The 22,462-nt window shown below is 42.2% G+C and overlaps 1 protein-coding gene across 2 annotated transcripts; it reads left to right on the top strand.

Moving 5' to 3' along the window:
- Nucleotides 1–83: 83 nt before the first annotated feature.
- SRSF4 (serine and arginine rich splicing factor 4) lies at nucleotides 84–21,488 on the top strand. 2 transcript variants are annotated; one of them, XM_089482772.1, is made up of 6 exons: nucleotides 84–265; nucleotides 10,402–10,544; nucleotides 11,431–11,543; nucleotides 13,275–13,489; nucleotides 18,944–19,033; nucleotides 20,060–21,488. In XM_089482772.1, the coding sequence occupies exons 1-6, from the start codon at nucleotides 159–161 to the stop codon at nucleotides 20,862–20,864; spliced, it is 1,473 nt and encodes a 490-aa protein (XP_089338898.1). In that variant the 5' UTR covers nucleotides 84–158; the 3' UTR covers nucleotides 20,865–21,488. The 2 variants fall into 2 exon arrangements, with proteins under 2 accessions (XP_089338898.1, XP_089338899.1); XM_089482773.1 differs by lacking the exons at nucleotides 84–265; nucleotides 10,402–10,544 and adding an exon at nucleotides 10,901–11,073.
- The last annotated feature ends 974 nt before the right edge of the window (nucleotides 21,489–22,462 follow it).

The following is a 22,462-nucleotide window of genomic DNA, read 5'->3' as shown; positions in this document are numbered from 1 at the left end:
GCGCGCTGCACCAAAACCTGAGCCACGCCCCCGGCGTCGTGCGTCGTGACGTCACGCGCTTGCGTGCGTGAGCGAGCGAGGCCTGAGAGCGGGAGGCGGAGGCGGAAAGGGGAGGTCTCTCTCCTCTCGCTGCTGCTGCCGTCGTTCTGGCGGCGGAGATGCCGCGGGTCTACATCGGCCGCCTCAGTTACCAGGCCCGGGAACGGGACGTGGAGCGGTTCTTCAAGGGCTACGGGAAAATCCTGGAAGTGGACCTGAAGAACGGGTGAGGCGGCGGCGGCGGCAGGCCGGCTTCCCTCTCTCGCAAGGCAGGCCTGGGCCTAGTCAGGCCCTCCTGCTGCTGCTGCTGCTGCTGCTGCTGCTGTCAGCGCGGGCCGGGCCCAGTGCGCATGCGCGCCCTTTCTTCGTCCTTTCCCGCGCGGAATGGATTGGGAGGGAAGGCAGGGAGCGCGCCTCCTCCTTCCTTCCTTCCTTCCGTTGGGCTGGAAGCGAAAGGGCTGCCAGTTCAGTCCCAGCCAAGAACTCCAGCCTCGACTTAGCTTTGCATCTCTTCAAGAGCGCTAAAAGGACTACCCAGCTTTATTGGGGCACTTAGCTTTGAATTAGCATGACAACCGGCTTAGGCACTGGTTCTCAACCTTGGCTGCTCCAGGCTTTTTAGACTCCAGCTCCCAGAGTCCCTGATCACTTTTTGGGCAAGCTGTCTGGGAGCTATGGGCCTTGGGAGTCCAAGCGTTTAGGAGAGCCTTCGGGAGCGCACTGATCAGCGGAGTAGAGATGTCCTTGGCGTTGCTCCGAGGAGAAGGGCAGTCTCAGATAGGCTAAGTGGGTCCAACAGGAGAGCTTGGGCCGCACAGTCATAGAGTTGGGAGAGCCACAAGGGCCATCCGGCCCAAGGCCCTGCCATGCAGGAACTCACAACCCAAGGAGCTCATTGAATGCTAATATGGCATCCAGTTCTAGGCACCGCAATTCAGAAAGTATGTTGACAAGGCCAATGCTGTTCCAGGTTGGATCACTGAGAGTACAGTGAAGGGAAGAAGTAAATGAAGGAATAAAATACAGTGGAGCCTCGCCTTGTGTGGGGGATCCAGTCCAGACACCCCCCCCATGTCAGACAAATTCTGCCCATGCTCAAGCCCATTCAAGTGAATGTGCTCATGCGCAGCAGCGCATGTGCGCCATGGGTTCACACCCCATTCATTTGAATGGGACATGCCACCCCGTGCGCTCCCACACAGCTTGAGCCCCTATGCTCAAAGCTGCGTATAGCGCACCCGCATATAACACAGGCACACTGTAAGTAATAGTGCCACTCTATTCTGCTTTGGTCACCACAGTTTCAAATTATGAAGCCTTAAAATATATGGGGAATCATTTCCAGCAACAGTTATCACACTGATTTATGTCTAATGTAAGTCTCATTAATTTCAATGGGCCTATTTCTATGTTTATGGGTGAATCTGAATCCAATCCATTGTTTCAACACCATTCTATATCACCGCAGAGAGCACACTGTGTTGTACTATCCACAAAGCTGTCAACAGTGTTATGCAGCAGCTAAAAAGGCCAATGCGATTCTAGGCTGCATCAATAGAAGTTTAGTGTCTAGATCAAGGGACGTAATAGTGCCACTCTATTCTGCTCTGGTCAGACCCCACCTGGAATATTGTGTCCAGTTCTGGGCACCACAATTCAAAAAGGACACTGAGAAACTGGAGCGTGTGAAAGGAGAGTGACTAAAATGGTGAAGGGTCTGGAAACCATGTCCTACGAGGAAAGACTTATTTATTTATTTATTTATTATTTATAATAATAATAATAATAGTAATAATAATAAGAATACATTTTATTTATAGACCGCTATTCCGCAATGATCATAGCGGTGTACAGTAAAAATTGAACACAATACAGATATAAGATGACAATTAAAGGAGGGAGGGGCCTCTTCCTTCAGGCAGTCCCTGATGTTGCTGGGTCTGCCTGATCACTCCCTCTGAGGCCTATGGTGTCTATACCCCATCCTTCAGCCCTAATGGCTATCAGAGAGGCTTACCATTATTATTTTTAATTAGATGGTTCCCTGCCCCTAAAAAAGACAGGACTCAAAAAGAGAAGGGGATGGTGGTGGGGAAGGGGATGAGGTCCAGCAGTTCTCTCCATCTGAGGCCTGGACCAAGGCAGATGGACTGGAGGGAGGGCTCAGCTTCTTAAGGGAGACTTAGGGATCTGGGGATGTTTAGCCTGTAGAAGAGAAGGTTTAGCCTTGTTTAAATACTTAAAGGGATGCCATATTGAGGAGGGAGCAAGCTTGTTTTCTGCTGCTCCAGAGAACAGGAGCAATGGATGCAAGCTGCAGGAAAAGAGATTCCAGCTCAACATTAGGAGGAACTTCCTGACAGAGAGGACTGTTCAACAGAAGAACACACTCCCTCGATGGAAAGTGCTGAAGTCTCCTTCTTTGAAGGTTTTTAGGCAGAGACTGAAAGACCAGCTGTCACATGAGGGTGCTTTGATTTAGATTTCCTGCATGGCAGAATGCGGTTGGACTGGATGGCCCTTGGGGTCTCTTCCAACTCTGTAATTTTATTATTATTATTACTGCTGGGTTGGGTTAAAAAAGATTGTGTGTGTTATTTGTTACTCTATCATATGTTAGTCAGAATTATTGTGAATGTTTTGTGACCATTATTAAATAAATTGAATATAAAAAGCATCACCCTACATCTCACCTAAAGAGAATTCAAAGCTATAGCCCTGTTAGTCTGTAGAATCAGTATGTAGAGAGACTAACTGAAAGAAAGAAATTGGCAGCATGAGCTTTGGTAGACTTCAGTCTACTTCCTCAGATGCATTTGGTGGAGTGGAAGACAGGTACAGACATATATACCTAAAGAGGATAGAGAAATGATCTGGGGCTGAAAGGAGGGTCTGGAAATAGGTATTGTTTATTGTTGATCTGTGCCTTCAAGTCATTTCCAATTTAAGACAGCCCTAAGCCAAGCCTATCATGGTGTTTTCTTGGCAGGTTTCTTCAGAGGAGTTTTGCCATTGCCTTCTGAGGCTGAGAGAACATGACTTACCCAGAGTCACTCAGTGGGTTTCATAGCCAAGCTGAGATTCAAACCCTGGTCTCCAGAGACAGAGTCTAAGGTTCAAACCATTACACCACACTGAGTTGGGATCAAAATGAACCTCTGTAATTAACATATTTACAATAGTATTGGGAGCTGGGTTATACTGAGTTGCTGTTGTCTTAGATCAGTTTTTCCCAGCCCTGGATGTGTTGTTGATTAAACCTGCATGAGGCATACCACTGAACTATGTCCTTTCTAGTTTGTTTTCTTTTCACTTTTCTTTGATAGCCTTCCTTTTCTCCAGCATTTTTAGGGCTGCACACCAATTCTAATAGCAGCAACCCTGACAGGTAGGTCAGTCAGTCTCAGTAACTGATGCAGGGTCAGCTAGTGACTTGTATGGCTGAGTAAGGATTTAAATACTTCTGTTCTATCTTCCAAACCAGTGGTCCCCAAACTGTGCTCTTTGAGGGGTTTGGGACTTCAGCTCCCAGAATCCCAGACTATTGGCCAACATGGCTGAGGCTTCTGGGAACTGAAGTCCAAAATATCTTAAAGAGCACAGTTTCAGGGCCACTGTTCTAATCTCTCCATTGCTTGCAGTTGTGCAAGCAAGAGAATAAGGCTCTGCCTCACCAGGTTGATGATGAATCAAAGGAGCAATTACCATTGGAGTTTGGGGTTTGGGTCACAGAGATGCCATGCCTGTTTGCATGTAAAGCATGTGCTCTCACTGAATCCTTCCCCAAAACTGAAACCTAAGGACCAAGTTTGGTTCCCCCCCCAATGTTTTTTGTATCTAAAGTGGAGCAAGGTGTTGCCAAATATCCATAGGTGACTTAAAGATATATATAAAGCAGGACAATCACCATTGTGCATAATGCAAAAACAACAGAAGACTCTTGTGGCATTTTAAACACTAGCATATTTTATTTGAAAGAAACTTTGTGGACTGCAGCCTACCTATTCAGATGAATGGCAGATATTGACCTACATGCTTGTGTGAGAAAAGGATTTGAGGAAACAAATGTAAAAGATTCAGTACTGATAATTACCGTAACAGGAAAAGTTTTGGGTGATAAAGACATCCCAGCATAGATAAATAAATTAGTAATGTATAGTATTAGAAAATATTGCACTAAACTGTGCTGAATGAAACTTTATGGTAGGTGTATTTAGGTCTGATATAGCAGCTGTACTTCTAGGTTATAATACATCCTATGAAACTTAATAAAAGGTACGTCAGAGTAGAGATGCTAGAGCCAGAAAACATATCCACCAGTAACCACAGCAAAATACAATAAGATCCAAAATCCATAAAACAGTGATAATGACATTGACAATGACAATCAAAAATACATAAAATATATCATTCAAGTTTTAGAAGCTCCACTGGCTACTTCATCAGGCAAAGGTGTTAAAAATTACACAGGAGAAGAAGAAGAAATGAGGAGGCTGCAGTCACAAATCTACATTTTGTCAAGATGTTATTTGTGAGATCTGTCCAGACCATCTTAACTGACAACAATGAAAACAACATCAAAAGATTCTCAGAGCCAGAAGAGGTATAGGAAATGGCAAACAAATTTCATGGGATTGGAAAACCTTAAATTTGTTGTTGTTAACTGCTGTTAAATCATCTTCTATGAATGAAAGACCCCAAACCACCCTGTCATCAACAGCCCTGTTCAACTCTTGCAGATTCAGGACTGTGGCTTCCTTGATTTTCCTACTTTCTTCTACCTTACCAAACATTAATGTCTTTTCTAGTGAGTTATGTCTTGTCATACATCCAAAGTATGACAGCCTCATTTTATTCATCTTAGCTTCTAGGAAGCGTTCAGGCTTGATTTGCTCTAGCATACATTTATTTGTCTTTTTGGCATTCATGATATGTGAAGAACTCTCCTCCAGCACCACGTTTCAAATGAGTTGACTTCTGTTTCTATCACCTTCCCTCACTGTCCAGTTGACCTATCATTTTTCACGAGCTACAAAACCAAAGGCTTTGCTATAATCTATAAAGCACTGGCTTACTTTCTTTTGAAACTGTAAGGTTTGCTTTGTTATTCAATTCAGTGCACCTGCGTCATATGCGGGTGTGTCTTATGTGGCTTTCAGCATATGCTGAAAACCATGGTGGGAAAAAGGGCAACGTTCCCATAAGGGCGCATACGCCCATGATACATGTGCGCCACCGTGTGCACAAACCCCATTCATTTAAATGGGGCTTGAGCATACATGGAATTCCCTTTACATGGGGGGGGGGCACGGAATGGATCCCCCACGTAAAGGAAGAGCAAACTGTATATGTTTGCAATATTATCCCTAGTGCTTCTTCCATTCCTGAACCCAGCATGGACATCTGGCATCCTCAGATGCATCATACTGGCTCACTCTCTTCTGTTCTTACTAATTAATTAGAAGAGCATGGGTTCATGCCTCATAGTAAATTTATAGTGTAGACACAGAAAAGGTTGCTAGGTGACTTGATTGCCAGGCAAAATAAATTGTAATTTGAATTTGAAAAATAATGGGCCTGTAGTTCAGCCATTCTACAGCAATCAGTTGTATATGAGAAAAAATAAAATAATTATTTAAGAGTTTGCAAGATTTTTTTCTCTTCTGGAAAAAAGTATTTGTTGCGTTTTTTTTTTAATTCCCACTTTATCACTGTATTAGCTGTTGAGAAATCCAAGCCTCAATGTAAAACAAAGCATTGTTTGGAAGACTAAAGTTATCTACAGTATGCCAATGTTGTTACAACTAAAGCAATTTAATTTTAAAAAACAGAAGTGTTAAAAGTCATTTGTTTTAAACTAGCCAACCCTGCTGGCCACCAATATTGCCTTTTCACCAAGTGCCAGGTTTTCACAAAACCAAAGCCCACTGCTTTTTACATCATTAAATTGTTGTAACACCTTAAGTCTAAACAACAACAACAACAACAACAACAACAATAATAATAATTATTATTATTATTATTATTATTATTATTATTATTTATGTTTCCCCGCCTCTCCCGGTGGATCAAAGAGGGGTTACAGACTAAAAAAGTCTAAGACACTGAGGTACATAGATTTTATCACCCTTACATCACACCCCATTTTTTTTTTATTACCAGTTCATTCTTATGTTTCCTTATTCATTCCTATGTTCTTATGTTTCCTTATTCACCCATTCTGTTCTTGATATCTTTTAAGCATTGCTGAATGAACTCCTCCACCTGAGGTGTTCCCCTAGTCTGGCTGCATGTGACTGCCACCAACCCCAGTTGCTGGGGAGAGAATTCAGGTAACACATTCCCCCTCCCCAGCAAATACTTCACTTGGAATTTGAACTTACCATATACACTTGTCTATAAGTCAAAAAAATTTATGTCAAAAAACTGACCTAGAATCCTGGTCAACTTATATACATGTCAATGTAGTACTACTGCTCAGAAAGAAGTGCTGCCCACTACCCCATTCTGCTTACCTCGGCTGCAGCTGCTCACCTAAAAAGTGTGTTCCTGCCTTCCCAGGGAGCAGAGAAAGAGCCAGTTGGTTTTACAAGGGGTGCACTCATTTGTGTGTGTACATGTGTTCCTACCTTCCCAGAGAGCAGAGAAAGTGCTGGTTGGTTTTGCAAGGGGCAAGCGTGCGTGTGTGTGTGTGTGTGGGAGCTTTGTCATTTACATCCTTTGTTACATTTCCCTACGTTGTACCCTCGACTTATCCACGGGTCTTATCAAAATCCAAAATTTTGGCACCAAAAGCTTCCCTTGACTTATACACGAGGTTGACTTGTAGATGAGTATACAGTGGTGCCCCGGGTTACGAAATTAATTCGTTCCGCTGTCAATTTCGTAACCCGAAAGGCTTTCGCAAGCCGAATTCCCATAGGCGCTAATGGGGAAAAGCCGCGATTCCGTGTGAAATCGCGCCGAAAAGCACCAAAAGTTTTTTCGTAACCCGAAAAAACTTTCGTAACGCGGAACAATGTTTTCCAATGGGATTTTTTCGTATCCCGAAAATTTCGTAACCTGGGTATTTCGTATCCCGAGGTACCACTGTATACAGTATAGAAAAATTTTGCCCACCCAGCCTCTTTTGATCTCAGCCTTCTGAGTGGTGCAGCACTTCCACGGTTCAATGATCCATCCAAGCCTCAAAAGAAGCTTCTGCCTCTGCCTCTAACAAATGCCACTGTGGGGTGAAACATACAAGCAGGAAAGAGTGCCTGAAGCTGCTTCTTCCACAAGCGGGATGAGACCCCACTGCCCTCAGCAGCCACTCCCAAGGCAGCCCACTTGTAGATGGCATGGCATCAAGCTGTGCTGCTGGGTAATTTTTTAAAAAATCCCTAACATCCATGTGCACAAAAACACAGCTGGTGACTGCCTGCTACCAAGGTGCCATCCCATTGGATGGCTGTCCCCTTTGATTGTTCACACAGTTGTACTTGCAACTTGGGACAGGGCATCAGAGCAGAGGTTTGCCCAGAAAAACACTGGCAATGTCCAGTCATATCCCCCCTACATGCCCCTTCACCCCATGCCTCATCGTGGACTGTCTGGCTTGTGTATGTTGTACTTAAATCCATTAGAGGGGTCACACTTTACCTTTTTTGCATTGCCGCCCCAAGCACTGGCTATATCCTTTTTAAATTTTCACCTGCACCTATGCATTTATATGCAGCTTTAGGGTTAGGGTTAAGATGGAGCGCTCCTTTGGGCCTGGTTTTGCGTTGAGGTGTTTATGTGCAGAGTCAAAGGTGCACACTTTCCAGGCTAGAGTAGTTTATTTCCACTTTTTATTCTAGCTTAGCCGTGATGTGGTTTCCAGCAGCTTCAAGGGGTGTCATCCAAACACCATGCCCCCAAAGCGGCCGGAAACTGCTCCTTTTGGCTTGTCTGTTTCACCCCTATGTCTCTAATCTTCATTTGATTCCCATGGTGTCATTTTCCTATACTGGTCAGTGCACTTCAGGCCCAGGGAACTTTTTAGACAAATAATAATACACATGGTCTCAATGACCCATTTGTCTTTCTGCAACAAAACAGTTGCCAACACAGCACCACTTGCTTCTGCCTGCACCACAAAAGACTGCATAAGGTATGGGTGTTTAAGAATAGGTTTAGAACTCAAGAAGTTTTTCAGTTTGTCGAAATCCCTTTGGCGCTTGAAAGTCCACGACACATCCCTTTAGTTGGTTTGGTTTGGTTTGGAGTTTTTGTCTTTAACAAATCAGTCATTGGCAGGGTTGGCTGATTTAAACCTGGTTGGCAGCTGATTTAAACCTAGTTGGCTTAAATCAAACGACTTTTTAAAAAGTCATGTTTTTAAAAATTGATTATTCATAAAAAAAATTCAAAAAATCTCACTGTTATTATTAATTTCCAGCCTTTTTACTGGAACAATCACTGGTTGAATTCAAACATTTTAACTTCAACAGTTTATTGGCAGTTGTTCATTGTTAGACCAGTATCCAGTGTCAGTTGCTTCTTTTTAATCACTTCTTTTTAATCACTATATGATAGAGTGCCCTTGATACTCTAGACGTTGTTTATAATTCTTCAGATAACAGTGTCTAACCTGTAGGTTTTGTTTTGTGTGAATTTGGCAAATTTGAGTCTGGTGGACTTGTGGGTTAAGGCTTCGAAATTCTGCATCAGGTTCCTTGTTTTTCATTGACAGTCTGGCAGAGCCTTTCCTGCAAATATCAGTTAGTTCTACTGGTAAGTAAGGCCCCATACAGACAGGCCAAAATAAAGCTGCTTTGGGTCACTTTGGAGGTATGCTGTTTAAATGATGCATGAGTCCTAAGAGTCCGGAAGCCATATGGCTTCCGGACTCTTAGGACGCATGCATCATTTAAACCGCAGACATCCAAAGTGACCCAAAGCAGCTTTATTTTGGCCTGTCTGTACAGGCCCCAAGACTGTGTACTATAGATTGCTTTCTTGGGGTCACTTTTTTTCTAGCCTTAAAACCATAGCTCTTAAGGTTCGGTGAGGAAGCAGCAGCCATGTGCAGAGGCACTGGACATCTTTCTCTGCTTCATTGGCTAAAGAACAGAAGGAGAATGCAGAAGTTAACAGTTGCCCTGATTTATATTTCCGAATAGAAAACATAGTGATATGAGGTGTGCATTTTCCTAACACCAGAGATGGATACTGAACATATCTGAGTTGTTACTTGTTCCCCAAGCTACCTCGTGTTTTTTTATTTGCTTCATTTGGAACCAGTTGAATACTTTTTACCTTTTAATTCTGTCTAGCAAATGAGTTGAATGTTAACCTAATATGGTTAGTGTGTAAATTTAGAGGGAGAATCAGCGTGGCGTAGTGGTTTGATCATTGGACTAGGACTCTGGAAACCAGGGTTTGAATCCTGGCTTTTTCATGTAAATCCACTGGGTGACCTTGGGCAAGTCACACTCTCTCAGTCTCAGAGGATGGTAATGGCAAACCTTCCCTGAAGAAACTTGTCAAGAAAACCCAATGATAGATAGATTCATCTTGGGGTCAGAAACAATTTGGAGCACACAACAACAACAACATTTAATGGAGTAGTCTTAAAAGCTTTCACTTCTGCAAACTTTGCAGGATATGTTTCTTGTACTAGTAAGAAGATTTGCTTTCTTTCCTATGGATTGATGAAAAATAAAACTACACCTTCATCTCACCAGTTAGTTTTTAAAAAAAACAACCTTGAGAGCCCCTCTGCATAGTGTTCATAGGCCTTGCTAACTAAAAGCTTTACTTTGTTTTCCATGAAACAATAATCAACACCTTCTTCATACGATTTAATATACAGAGGGCCTAGCCATGCATACTAATAATCTGAATGGTCCATAGTCAAAACAGCATATTCAGAGTGCAAGAGGATGGTATTCTCAGAGTTAAGACGATCCTGAGTTTTTCAAAAGTAGAGAAATAGTCCGGGAAATCCCTCCAACTTGTATAGGGGACCAATGGGATTAAATGGCTGGAATTCTAAAGAGGGATCACTCCAGACTGCACTTGTGTGTTGCACTATCCCTTGTCCCTTATAATATACTTTAGATGATTTGTCATGAAACTATAAAGGCATAAAAAAGGAACAGTACATTTGGCATAGTCTTATGTCTAGTGTATAATATATGTTTTTCTATAAGTGTTTCTTGATGGTATATTGATTGCTTCTGAAAAATGTGGCACTTTCATGGCTTCATTTTCCCATGTTCAGTTTGTGCTCAGAGAACTTAGACAAATAAGCACATGGTTTCAGTGCTCTCTTGTTTGTCTTTCTGCAACAATTGTTAACACAGTTGATATTGGAGCAGCTTTTGTCTTCCCCAGGTATGGCTTTGTTGAGTTTGATGATGTGCGTGATGCAGACGATGCTGTTTATGAGCTAAATGGCAAAGATCTTTGTGGGGAGCGTGTAATTGTTGAACATGCCCGGGGCCCTCGCCGCGACAGCAGTTACGGTTCTGGACGCAGTAAGCATTAACATAACTTTCTATTAGTGACTTTTTTTCTTTATAAAATGTATTATTGTAAAGCTGTATTTTAAAGGGGGAAAAACCCAAAGATATAAAGTTTAACTACTGCATTTTTAATTAAATTAATATTATTTAGATGTTAATTTATATTCAACTTCTTAAACATAATTAAATAATTGAGTTTTAATATTATTTTATTTTGGAAATACTGTATATGAATGGTTTATTTGTAATGTGATTGTTTAACATAGACTTAACAAAGACTCAATGTTTCAATTAAGAGTCCTTTGAGGCTAAGATGACTGCCTGTTCCATTTGCTGACCCTGGGTTGCCTTTCCATGAGTGGCTCTTTGACCTTTGTGGCCCTTGGCTGACCAAAAAAAGGAAGCCATGTGACGACCGCAACCTTTTCCCATTAGACGTGGGTGGTGAGGACCCCAAGGGTTAGAGAAAGATGTGATTAAACTGAAATAGGTGCCTGAAAACCTTTGTTCATGTCAGATATTCAGAAAACTTTAAAACAATGTAAGTAACATTAGTAACTGATATAGTGATTTGGTTATTATGCTTTGAAAACCATTAATTTGTTTTTAACTTAAACTTAGTTGCATGTTCAATTTTAATAGTAAATATCAAATATAAAGTCTTGTAATTATGTGCTAATGTTTTAGACCTATGTATATAGACCTTCTTAAATGTCTGACTGTTAACATGTATTTTTAAAATAAGGAGAATGTAGTTTAGACTAATGGGTGTGGGGGGAATTAAATGTATTGCTGACTGCTTGGTAGACTAGTTTTTATTTTTATTTTTCAGGGGTATACATTTACCCCTGATTCCACTACCTTAGTTGAAGTATTGCATCTGTTATCACCTCTAAAGGTGGATATGGTTATAGAAGAAGTGGACGAGACAAGTACGGTCCTCCAACCCGTACTGAATATAGATTGATCGTTGAAAATCTGTCAAGCCGTTGCAGTTGGCAGGACTTGAAGGTATGCAATCTTTTTGCTTCCACCAGTAGCGATAAAGGTTTGAAAATAAAATTGTAGACCTCTTTTGAATTCTTGCTCTTTGGGCTACACAACAGAAAACAATTACTTGTTTGTCATGGAAAGGCTGCCCAAAATAGCTCTACTATTTGAATGTACAGTGTTGAATAAATTATGAATTTCTTAAGCATGAACCTATGCAAATTTTACTGAGTGTCATATACATATCACTAACTCAGAAGGTTTATGCTCTTAAATGCGGAGAAGATGCTTCCAAAATAGCAATAGCAGCTTCATTTATATACCGCTTCATACTGAACTAAGCAGCCTCTAAGCGGTTTACAACTGTAAGCTAATTGCCTCCAACAAGCTGGGTACTCATTTTAGTGACCTCAGAAGGATGCAAGCTTGAGTCGAGCTTCAGCCCTAGCTAGTATTACTCGTAACCTCTGAAATAATACAGAAGCCTAAACCTAATCCCCCATGTGGCTCTGACTTCAGAGAAGCTGCCACAGACAGGCCAACTTTAATGCAAAAAACAGAAAATTTCCTGTTTCCTTACAGCAATGTTTGCCTTATGTGTCATTGGACCACTCCTTTTGATGTTACTGGGCCAAAATGTGCTCTGCTGTGGTCTCGATTCCTAGCCACAATTAAAGAGGAGATTACTATTATTATTATTCTTTATTTATATAGTGCTGTAGATTTGCACAGCGCTGTACATAAAACAATAAATATAAAAGAGTAAACCTGCCTATGGCGTACAATCTAAGAAATAATAGGATAATACATATGAAATACATAGCAATACAGGAAATGGTTCAGTAAAACAGGCAACAAAAAAGAACATAAAATAGCAAGTGACAATCACGCAATGCCTTGGGAACACTTCTCTGAACAGGATGGTCTTCAACTCCATTTTGAAGCTGGATTACACTTTTCTCTTTACGCTTTGAGGAGATGAAAGCTGCTTGACCAGATCTTTGCCATGTCCCAAACTACAGTGAAGAATAACATGCACAGAAACATTACTGTGCACTCCCTCCATCATTAACTTTCTTCTTGGACTCTCGTCATCAGAGGTTTATACAGTATCCACAGATTCAACCCTCCACGACATGAATTATTTTTTTAAAATAACAATTCCAAAAAGCAAACCTTGATTTTGCCATTTTATACAAGAGCAACATTGTATAACTAACCCATTATATATAATGGGACATGATATCTACAGGGTGCCCTGGAACCAAAGCCCAGCATATATCAAGGACCGACAGTACTTAGCCATTGTTTTCTTAGATGTTCATCTCTGTTCTCAGCCTTTTTTGGCCCATAGCAACAGAGCAAATATGGCTGAATTTGTGTGTCATATGAACTGAAAAATACAATAGTCCTTACATTTAAGACCTTAGGGTAGATTTGATGCAAACTCCCATTTCAGCCTTTTTCTACAAGAATGAGGACCAAAATATGAATGTTGTGTTTTTATAGGTAAATGTGTTTTTGTGTGGTTTTTAATCTGCAAAAGTATCCATGCCAAGGGCCATGGCCACTTGAAATTTGTGTATCTGAGAGGAGAATTAAGATTAATCAAGGTCATCTTTATTACATACACACATCTACAGGAATATAAATCACGCCTATTTTTCAGTGGCTTAATCTAACAGTATGAAGTCTGGTAGAATTTGAAAAAAAGCACAAATGTTTTATATTTAATACTCTGTTCTTTTCTAGGATTATATGCGTCAAGCAGGTGAAGTGACATATGCTGACGCTCACAAAGGCAGAAAAAATGAAGGTGTGATTGAGTTCAAATCTTATTCTGACATGAAAAGAGCCCTTGAAAAGCTGGATGGGACAGAAGTAAATGGTAGAAAGATAAGGCTAGTAGAAGACAGGCCTGGGTCCAGGCGCCGCCGTTCCTATTCCAGAAGTAGGACTCATTCAAGGTAGGTGTGCGCCTTGGTAGGCCATTAGTTGGATAATTGTTGCTTAAAAATGCATTAGAACATTTAAGGAACACCATGAAACTGTGAGGTTTTTCTGGTGGGTTATGGTGATAGCATAGAAATAAAGGTGTGTTGTTGCGTGCCTTCGAGTCATTTCCAACTTAGGGTAACTAAGGTGAACTAATCAGGTTCAAGATTTGTTCAGAGTGGATTTGCTTTTCGCTTTCTCTGAAGCTGAGAATGTGGCTCACCCAAGGCACCCATTGGGTTTCCGCCAAGTCCAAGAGCTATGACTGGCACTGTGGGAAGAGGCCAACCCAATCAAGCTTTTCCCAATTGCTCTGTTCCCCATCTATTCTCAGGACATTATCTGTTAATCAGATTTGCTCTTTGAGAGATGGGGACAATGGGTGCTTCTGAGATGAGGTTGCTGTCCAGTAAATATGAGGTGTAGGGTGAGGTTTGCTCCTTTGTTCAGGAACAGAAGGCTTGTATGTAAAGCTCACCCCAGACTGATACAATACAAATTTTATTGTAACAATTTTCATAAGCAACTTTTTATTGCTGCAGCCATTTGAAGAATTTTATCTGTAAAAGTGGTGTATATTTTTTGTGAAGTAACAATAAACTGACATCTCCAAGTAGGGTTGGGAAAGACTGTTGGTTACGACAGTGCTGAGGCAGAAGGACATGCAATCTTGACTTGATTTTTCGTATATGGTAGCACTTCAGTGTTTCCAGTACATTGCAAATATTAAAATATTAATTCAGCACACCTGTAATCATTGTTTCTGAAATTATTTCTGACTCTTTATCTGTTAACTGATATTTCAGTCAGAGAAAATTAAGAATTAAATTCCAAGTATTCTTATTCTATATTATGTAGATTGTAAATCAGCACAGAAGACAGCTTTGGTGTAGTTGCTTGAGAGTTAACTAGCAAAATCTACTGAGATCAGACAGTCTATATAAGTGTGTTTCCCAGTGGAGAAAGGAGGAACAACAACCTGTTGTGCGATGCTCCTCCCATTCACTCTGATAGGCAGTAATGTGAAAGCCTCTTTGAGGCAGAGCAGCCCTCCATATAGGCCCAGTCTAGTTCCTGCCTTTAGGTACAGTAGCACACATTCAGCTTTGCTCAATTTTTCTCTATACTACTTCTATCTCTATCTATCTATCTATCTATCTATCTATCTATCTATCTATCTATCTATAAAATATCCCTTTCTTACACTTGTATCCAATCCTCTCTTTAATACTCTGAATCTTTCTGTCTCTCCTCTGAGTGCTGAGAGGCAAGGGTAGCAGAAATGCACTGTTCAGCTCAGGGCAAGGAGGGAAGCCGTAGTTGCACTGGATATGCAACAGGTCTTCTGAAGCCTTTCTGCTCCATACGTTTGGAGCAGGAGGCCCTTATGGATATAGAAGCCTGAAGCCAGCAGGGGAGGTTAAATGTCTCTGTGTCATGGTACAGGGATGCCACCAGCACCCAGCCCAAAACAGGCCAGGGATAGAGATTGGAAAGCAAGCACTGGAGGATAGGGGGCAAGCACTGGAGATTAGGGGACACTGAGGGACTTTCCACCCCCCTGACCGCATAATGACAGAGAAAGATAATACCCTGGAGATCACAGCCTTAATTTCTGAAATTGCAAGACAAAAAGCCAGACAGGCAAGAGCAACCCCTGCCAGCACTGCCAGAGTGGCCAGCCTTACCAAAGGAGGACTAGTAATCCTTTCCCTTTTCCTGTGGTCTGCTATTGCCATGCCCTTTCAGGTGATGAAAGAATCAGTGTGCAGGCACCATGCCAATTACACAAGAATTTTCATGCCAAACTGCTCTCTGGCCATTTTGGAGAATAAGGAAACTTTCTCATCTAGTATAGATGTCCTTCACAACTTGGTTTGGGTAGCAGGGTGTTACTCTGCTGGAATTGATTCATCTGAATCCAAGGACCAAGGTTGTACCTGTCCCTTCTAATTAGGAAGCATTTAAAGGAGGGTCACCCCTATGAAGAGGAGTATACAGTGGATGACCTTCTGGATACTTACCCAGATTCAGAGGAAGGTGAGCGCTCTTCTGAGGAAGATCAGGACAGTCTAGATGTGTCCCCATCATGCTTTTCCAGCCACAGGACTTTAACAGTGAGAACAGTGGTTAAGACATTGGGGCTCAGCCTGCCCACTGAGCAGCCCCAATCCTGATTTGCTCCTGAGCAACAAGGAATGCTTTTCAAAGGCTAATGCTTCATCTTTGGACCTCTCCACTCTAGTGGACCTGTATGTGAGTAATCAGGGAAGAATGAAGCAAGGCTGCCACCAACAGGCCAGATCCAGGATATGTCAAGCAATTTTATAGCTTGCCTGACAACATGGTATCAAAGCTGCACATATCCTTGGTCAATGCCCCAGTGTCTTTGCTGGTTTCATTCTCAGTCTATGCCAAGGATGATGAGGACTCTCTCAAGGTTGCTAAGGATAGAGAAGCAGAGGCAGCCCCTTAAGAAAGCCTACCAGGCCCCCTCATTTTCAGCACTAAGAGCTGCTGTTTCAATCTCTAAAGACTGGGGCATCTTTCCTGTGGGCCAAGGAGCTTATACAGGATTACCAGGTGATCAGGTAGCACTGAGGCAAGATTCTAAAGTTATTTTCCTTTGCCATAGATAAGAGCTTGGGTGGAATCCAGTTTAGTGCCAAAGCAAAGGCTGCAGTCATGGTGGTGAGGCATCAGATTTGAGTAAATCAAATGTAAACACAAGGTTCAAGCACAGTCCAACCTTTGCACCCTTGCTGGGCACCAAGCTTTTCAGGGTGTCACTAGATCCAGTACTAATGGATACCAAAGACAAGCAAAAGGTGCTGGTTCTAGGGAGAAGGAAGGAGGATTGGAGACTTAGCAGACACTGACAACTCTCACAATTTCTTATCACACTTCACTTCCTCCTGTAGCAGCAGGAAGTTCAGACTCCATTCAGGTGAACAGAGAGCAGGCCACAAGTGGGCAGCTCTAGCAAGGGGCAGTGCAAGAACCAGCAAGCCTGAAACCAACTTTGAGTAGGGGATAGACCTCATAGGTTTGCAAGGCCATAGGAAGAGACAACCTCAGATGAACACCATCAAAGCACAGAGCCTGGCCTGGGACCGCGGCAACCTCACGAACCACTCCCAAAGTGGGCCACTGCTATGGTCCCATGCTAGCAGCCAGTAGGAGCGGATTAAATCCACTCCTAAAAGGGCAGGCTCTTGCCGGTTTGGCGCAACCTCAGCAGGTCTTCTGGCTGCTTTGAGTGCGTGCGTCATCTAAACCCCACACCCCCAGAGTGGCCAAAAGCCACTTTATTTGGCCTATCTCTTTCTGGTCACAGTTACAAAATCAGATTTGCACATCTATTCTGAAAACTTATCTGACATCACCAAAATTCAATAAACCTATCTAGAGGCCATCGGTCACTTAATCCAGATTGTGAGCATAGAGGCCTACAGATCAAACAAATAGGGCAATAAAATGCAGCCTTGCCTGCCCCCCTTGACAATCAGAAACTCTGTATTTTGTCCTGATGGTAGCCTCTTGACCTGAGTACAGGTTATGCATCAGGGAAATGAAATATTAATTTAGAAGTTCCTATGAAACGCCTAATCTCATGAGTAGGCTAAGGAAATGTTTTAGATAGAAATGTTAGGGGATTTACATTTATTTTTAAACCTTGGCTAAAAATGATATACCGTATATACCCATATATAAGTCAACCTCATGTATAAGTCGAGGGCAGTTTTCGGATCCAAAATCCTGGATTTTGATATGACCCGTGGATAAATCAAGGGTCAAACACTGGAGGATGTTACAAAAGATCTAAAGGGGGAAACAAAGCACCACTTCCCTCCCTATATTTCCCTCTCTGGACCTCTCCAAAGCATCAGTCTCGGCATGGGAAAGGAGAAACAAACCTCGACGCGCGCACACTCACACAAACACTCTTCCCCTTACCAAAAGCATCTCCAAGGCTCATAGCTTGCAAAAAGGAGGACAGACCCCACTTTCTTTGCTGTCCACCCCAAGGACTCCCAAGGCTCATAGCTTTGCAAAAAGGAGGACAGACCCCACTCTTTCTCTGCTCTCCACCCCAAGGACTCATAGCTTGCAAAAAGGAGGACAGACCCCACTCTTTTTCTGTTCTCCACCCCAAGGGCTCCCAAGGATCAGGGCTTGCAAAAAGGAGGACAGACCCCAGTCTTTCTCTGCTCTCCACCCCAAGGACTCTCCAGGATCAGGGCTTGCAAAAAGGAGGACAGACCCCACTCTTTCTCTGCTCTCCACCCCAAGGACTCCCAAGGCTCATAGCTTGCAAAAAGGAAGACAGACCCCACTCTTTCTCTTCTCTCCACCCCAAGGACTCCCAAGGATCAGTGCTTGCAAAAAGGAAGACAGACCATTCTCTCTCTCTCTCTCTCTCTCTCTCTCTCTCTCTCTCTCTCTCTCTCTCTCCCCCCCCTTTCATCCCAGGACTCCCGAGGCTCATAGCTTGCAAAAAGGAGGACAGACCCCACTCTTTCTCTGCTCTCCACCCCAAGGACTCCCAAGGATCAGGGCTTGGCAAAAAGGAGGACAGACCGTTCTCTCTCTCTGCCTTTCACCCCCAGGATTTCCAGGCAAAACGGGGTACAAGCCAGGGCATACTTTCTGTGTGTTTGTTTCCCTTGCCTCAACAGCAGCTTGTTAGCTTTGGCTGCGCGGGAAGGCTGAGAGGGAAAACAAAGACACACACACAGAGGGAGAGAGGAGAGCGTGTGAAGTCGAAGGCTTTCATGGCCAGCATCCATAGGTTTTTGTGGGTTTTTCGGGCTATGTGGCCGTGTTCTAGCAGAGTTTCTTCCTGATGTTTTGCCAGCATCTGTGGCAGGCATCTTCAGAGAATGTTTGCCTGGAAAGCTCGCTGGGGCTTCAAACAGGGAGCCGTTACAAGGCTACAGAGGAAGGTGGGCACTTCTTCTTTCAGGAAATTTATAAGCATTAACTCATTGCCCCGTCTATAAGTCTACCCAAGATTTTGGAGTCCATTTTGGTGCATACATTTTTCAACTTAAAGTCGAATATATACGGTAGGCTGTTGCAACTTTGTAGCTCTAAGTGACTGCCTGAAGGATATTATTAGAGATACTCTTTTACTAATGTGCATTACTATTTAGAATTAAGCTTCATTTATAGACTTCCTGTCTTTCACACTCTTTCAGTTCCACCTTAGTTTTATTCCCCAGAGGCAGAGGAAAGTATCTGCAGAGTCCAAGATGGAAAGCACAAGACAAGGTCCCCCAATAATTTTCCACTGAGTTATGTGAGTGGTGGCAGTTTAGATGATCTCTTTTGGTCCCATCCTGTTGAGCAGGAGCAGGAGCCTAGAAACAGCACATGGTTAACCTATAGACACTTAATAACTATAGCAGTTCTTTTACTTTCAGGTCTCGCTCTCGAAGCAGACACTCTCGTAAAAGCAGGAGTCGTAGTGGCAGTAGCAAAAGCAGTCATTCAAAAAGCAGATCACGATCCAGGTAAAATTAATTAGTAATTACTGTATTATAAACATACTTCAGACAGTATTGATGGAGTTTTGTTACTCTGAATTGACATCTACAAGCCTCACTATATAAAAGTGAGAGTCTGAGGCGTCTAGCTACTTAACCCTTGTGTATGATTTCAGGACTTTTGGTTTGTATAGTCAAAACCATCACTTTGTTATGTACTTCCCACTTAACTCACAATTATTTGCAGTTTATACAGTGATCTACTAATCAACTAGAAACATCAAGACCTTCTAATTATTGGAGTGATTTTTGTTTGTTCTATCATACAACAGATATTTGTACAAATTTGTAAGCAGACTTTAGCAAGGGTTATTGCATTGATCATTTAAAGGATTTTTTGAATTTTTTGATAATTCTGATTCCATTATTAGCTTTAAAACCTAGTCCCTGATCTGATCAAGTCATTTATCTCCTTTTGTGTTTTACATCTGATAGCACAGGAATGTCAAAGGAGTTTATCAGACAAGAGAAATTGGAAGTATAATCCAATAGCAATCTGAACGCAATCATGAAGTTCAATGTTATTGCATGATAACCCACTACACACAAATTCAGGCAATGGGAAGTCAGTCCGAGCGCAATCATGGGGTTTCTCATTATTGCGTGATAGACTGCCACATGCAAATTCGAGAAATGGCATGCTATTTTTGGGCAATGGGAAGCCAGTTCAAACGCAATGCGCATTCACATAATTGCGCTAAACTAGCGAATTCATGTGAATGCATTTTGGCCCCACTTTCTTTTCACTTAAATTTAAGAGAAATTCCTCCTGTTTGATAAACCCCAAAGAATGCAGCCCACCCAAAAATGTTTTGGGTGCCTCAAGGGGCCCAAAGCACCTTATGTTGCCTAGGTAGTGTAAGAGGAGCTCTGTGTGTATGCATTTGGAGAATCTTGTTAGAAAAGCATGTTAGACAGAGGCAGCATTTTAATACTGCCAGTTATTGCAAGAAGATTTATACAGTTCCTTTGCTGTTTGTTGTTGGTTATTAGGTCTGGATCGCATTCCAGAAGCAAGAGCCGCAGTCGAAGCAAAAGTCATAGCAGAGGCCAAAAGGAAAAAAGCAGGAGTCCAAGTAAAGATGATAAAAGCAGGAGCCGTAGCAGAAGTGTGGAGAAATCCCGAAGTAAAAGTAAAGACAAACCAGAGGATGTGGTTCACAATAATGATGATGATGACCAAGCAAAGAGCAGAAGTCCCAGCAAAGAAAAGAGTAAGAGTAAAAGCAGGAGTAGAAGTGGTAGTAAAGAGAAAATAGAGGAGGAGGAGAGGGAGAATGTAAGGAGCAGTAGGAGTAAAGAGAGAGAAAAGAGTGCCAGCAAGGTTAGAAGCAGGAGCAAAGAAGGGAGCAGGAGCAGGAGCCGTAGCAAGAGCAAGGATAAAAGGAAAGGTAGGAAGAGAAGCAGGGATGCCAGTAGGAGCAGAAGCAGGAGTCAGAGCAAAAGTGAGAAAAGCAAGAGGCGGAGTAAACGTGACAGCAAGTCTGGCAGCAAGAAAAAAAAGAGAGAAGATCAAGAGCGTTCCAGGTCTAGGTCTAGATCCAGATCTCAATCCAAGGGAAAGGAGCATGTAAAAGCAGAACCCACCACAAAGGAATCAAAGGGCGAGTGTGAGGAAATGGACACCAGTCGTAAATCCCGGTCAAGGTCAAATTCCAAGTCTAAGCAAAATGTCAAATCAGAATCTCGCTCCAGATCCAAATCAGTTTCAAAAACAAGATCCCAATCCAAATCTAGATCGAGGTCTGCCTCTAGGTCACATTCCCGATCTAGATCAAGGTCTTGTTCCAGATCTTAAAATTGCTGCAACCACACTTAGAGCTCTATGAGAAGTCTTTTGTACATGTTTGGTAGTTGTAGCACAAGTGATTGGAGTAGAACATGTCACTGCTGTACATTTTTAATACATCCCCCCTGTCCCGCCCCCCCCCCCCGCCCCCCCGGTGTGTCTGTAAATGTCCAGTCTGGTGCTTCCTCTCTGTTGCCCTTTCTGGTACTTGAGGCTGAGAACCTCATTTGGGCACCAAACACCACTGGGTTTCCAGAATAGCCATAGAGAATGAGCACTAGAGTTTGATGGGCTTCTAAGACTGGAATGATGACTCCTAGGTAGGTATGATAACTTCAACAATTTTCCCTTTAATTGATGCCCTTTGATGTATGTCATTTAGTGGGAAGTACAAAGTCTTAAATTTCATATTACTTTTTCATTTTAATACTTTGGACTTGCAGAGTTTGTGAATGGCACAGTCAGGAAAATAGATACCTACAGTAAACAATAGGGAAGGGAAAAAAGGTAGTTCCACTTTCTGGTATTGTGACAATATCCTTGTTTTATATTTTTTTTATTTTTCCCCGTATTGCAAAGTACAGTGGCCCCTGTTTCCATTAAATTTGAATAAAGACTATTTTTGCTTGACAACATGTTGTAATGGTTTTAAGTTATACTGATCTATCTCTTCGAGAGATGCTTGTGAGCCTCAATTACATACTTTAAAAAAATCGTAAGATAAAAAAAAACCTTGATCATAGACTCAGCCCTTCAGGCATATTCTGAATGGTGTCCCAGCAGAGCAAATCCTATTATCTATGATACTATTAACCTTCATGCAAGCAAAGGATAGGTCTACTAGGAGAGCTCAAGGTTTTGCAGCAGATCAGCTGTAACACTGGCTTTAGTAATGGTTTCTGTTAAGGATTTTAACTATTGGAGCATCTGCAATGACCAAAAGACCTCCCTTGTCAATTAAGCAAGAAATTCTTGGAACAACATAGAAATATAGTAATACTATTTATTTATTTGTTTGTTTATTTATTTATTTAGTGCCGTAAGTTTTACAAAGCACTTTACAAAGTCATTAAAACAACATAAAGCCTGCAGATGGCGTACAATCTAAAAGTCATACGATATAAAATAATATACAGTAACTAGCAATTTATCCCATTCACACAACTATAAAACTACAAAAATAATAATAATGCACCATTAGTCTGGATTATCAGAGAATATCAAAGTTCAGTCCAGAAAGCTTCAGAAAAAATAAAATCTTTAGTTTGGACTTAAAATTAATTAAAGAAGTAATAATCTGCAGATGATGGGGAAGAGGTTTCAAGAGTAAGGTGCGGCGAGCGGAAAAGGACGAATCTGTTTCCCAGCAGACAGGGTCCTAACCTCCTGTATTCTGGGTTTAGCTCCTCCTATTTGCTCCGGTAGGCAGGGACAATAAACAAAAGACCGGCCCCTATATAGGGAGGAGCTAGCCCCCCTGGGCCTCAATCTTGTTCCTGCCTAAGCTCCTAGCAGGATGTGTCTCTTCGAGCCAGCGAAGTTTTTCCTTTCTCCGAAAGCGGTTTGAGAGTTTTCTTAGCCTTCCCTTGTTCTCCTCTCTCCTGCCT

This window comes from Sceloporus occidentalis, unplaced genomic scaffold (genome assembly GCF_023333645.1).
Source record: "Sceloporus occidentalis isolate IW3139 unplaced genomic scaffold, rSceOcc1.0.p SCAF_20, whole genome shotgun sequence".
Lineage (NCBI taxonomy): Eukaryota > Metazoa > Chordata > Lepidosauria > Squamata > Phrynosomatidae > Sceloporus > Sceloporus occidentalis.
The sequence above is the reverse complement of the archived record's forward strand: the minus strand, read 5'-3'. Positions and strand labels throughout refer to the sequence as shown.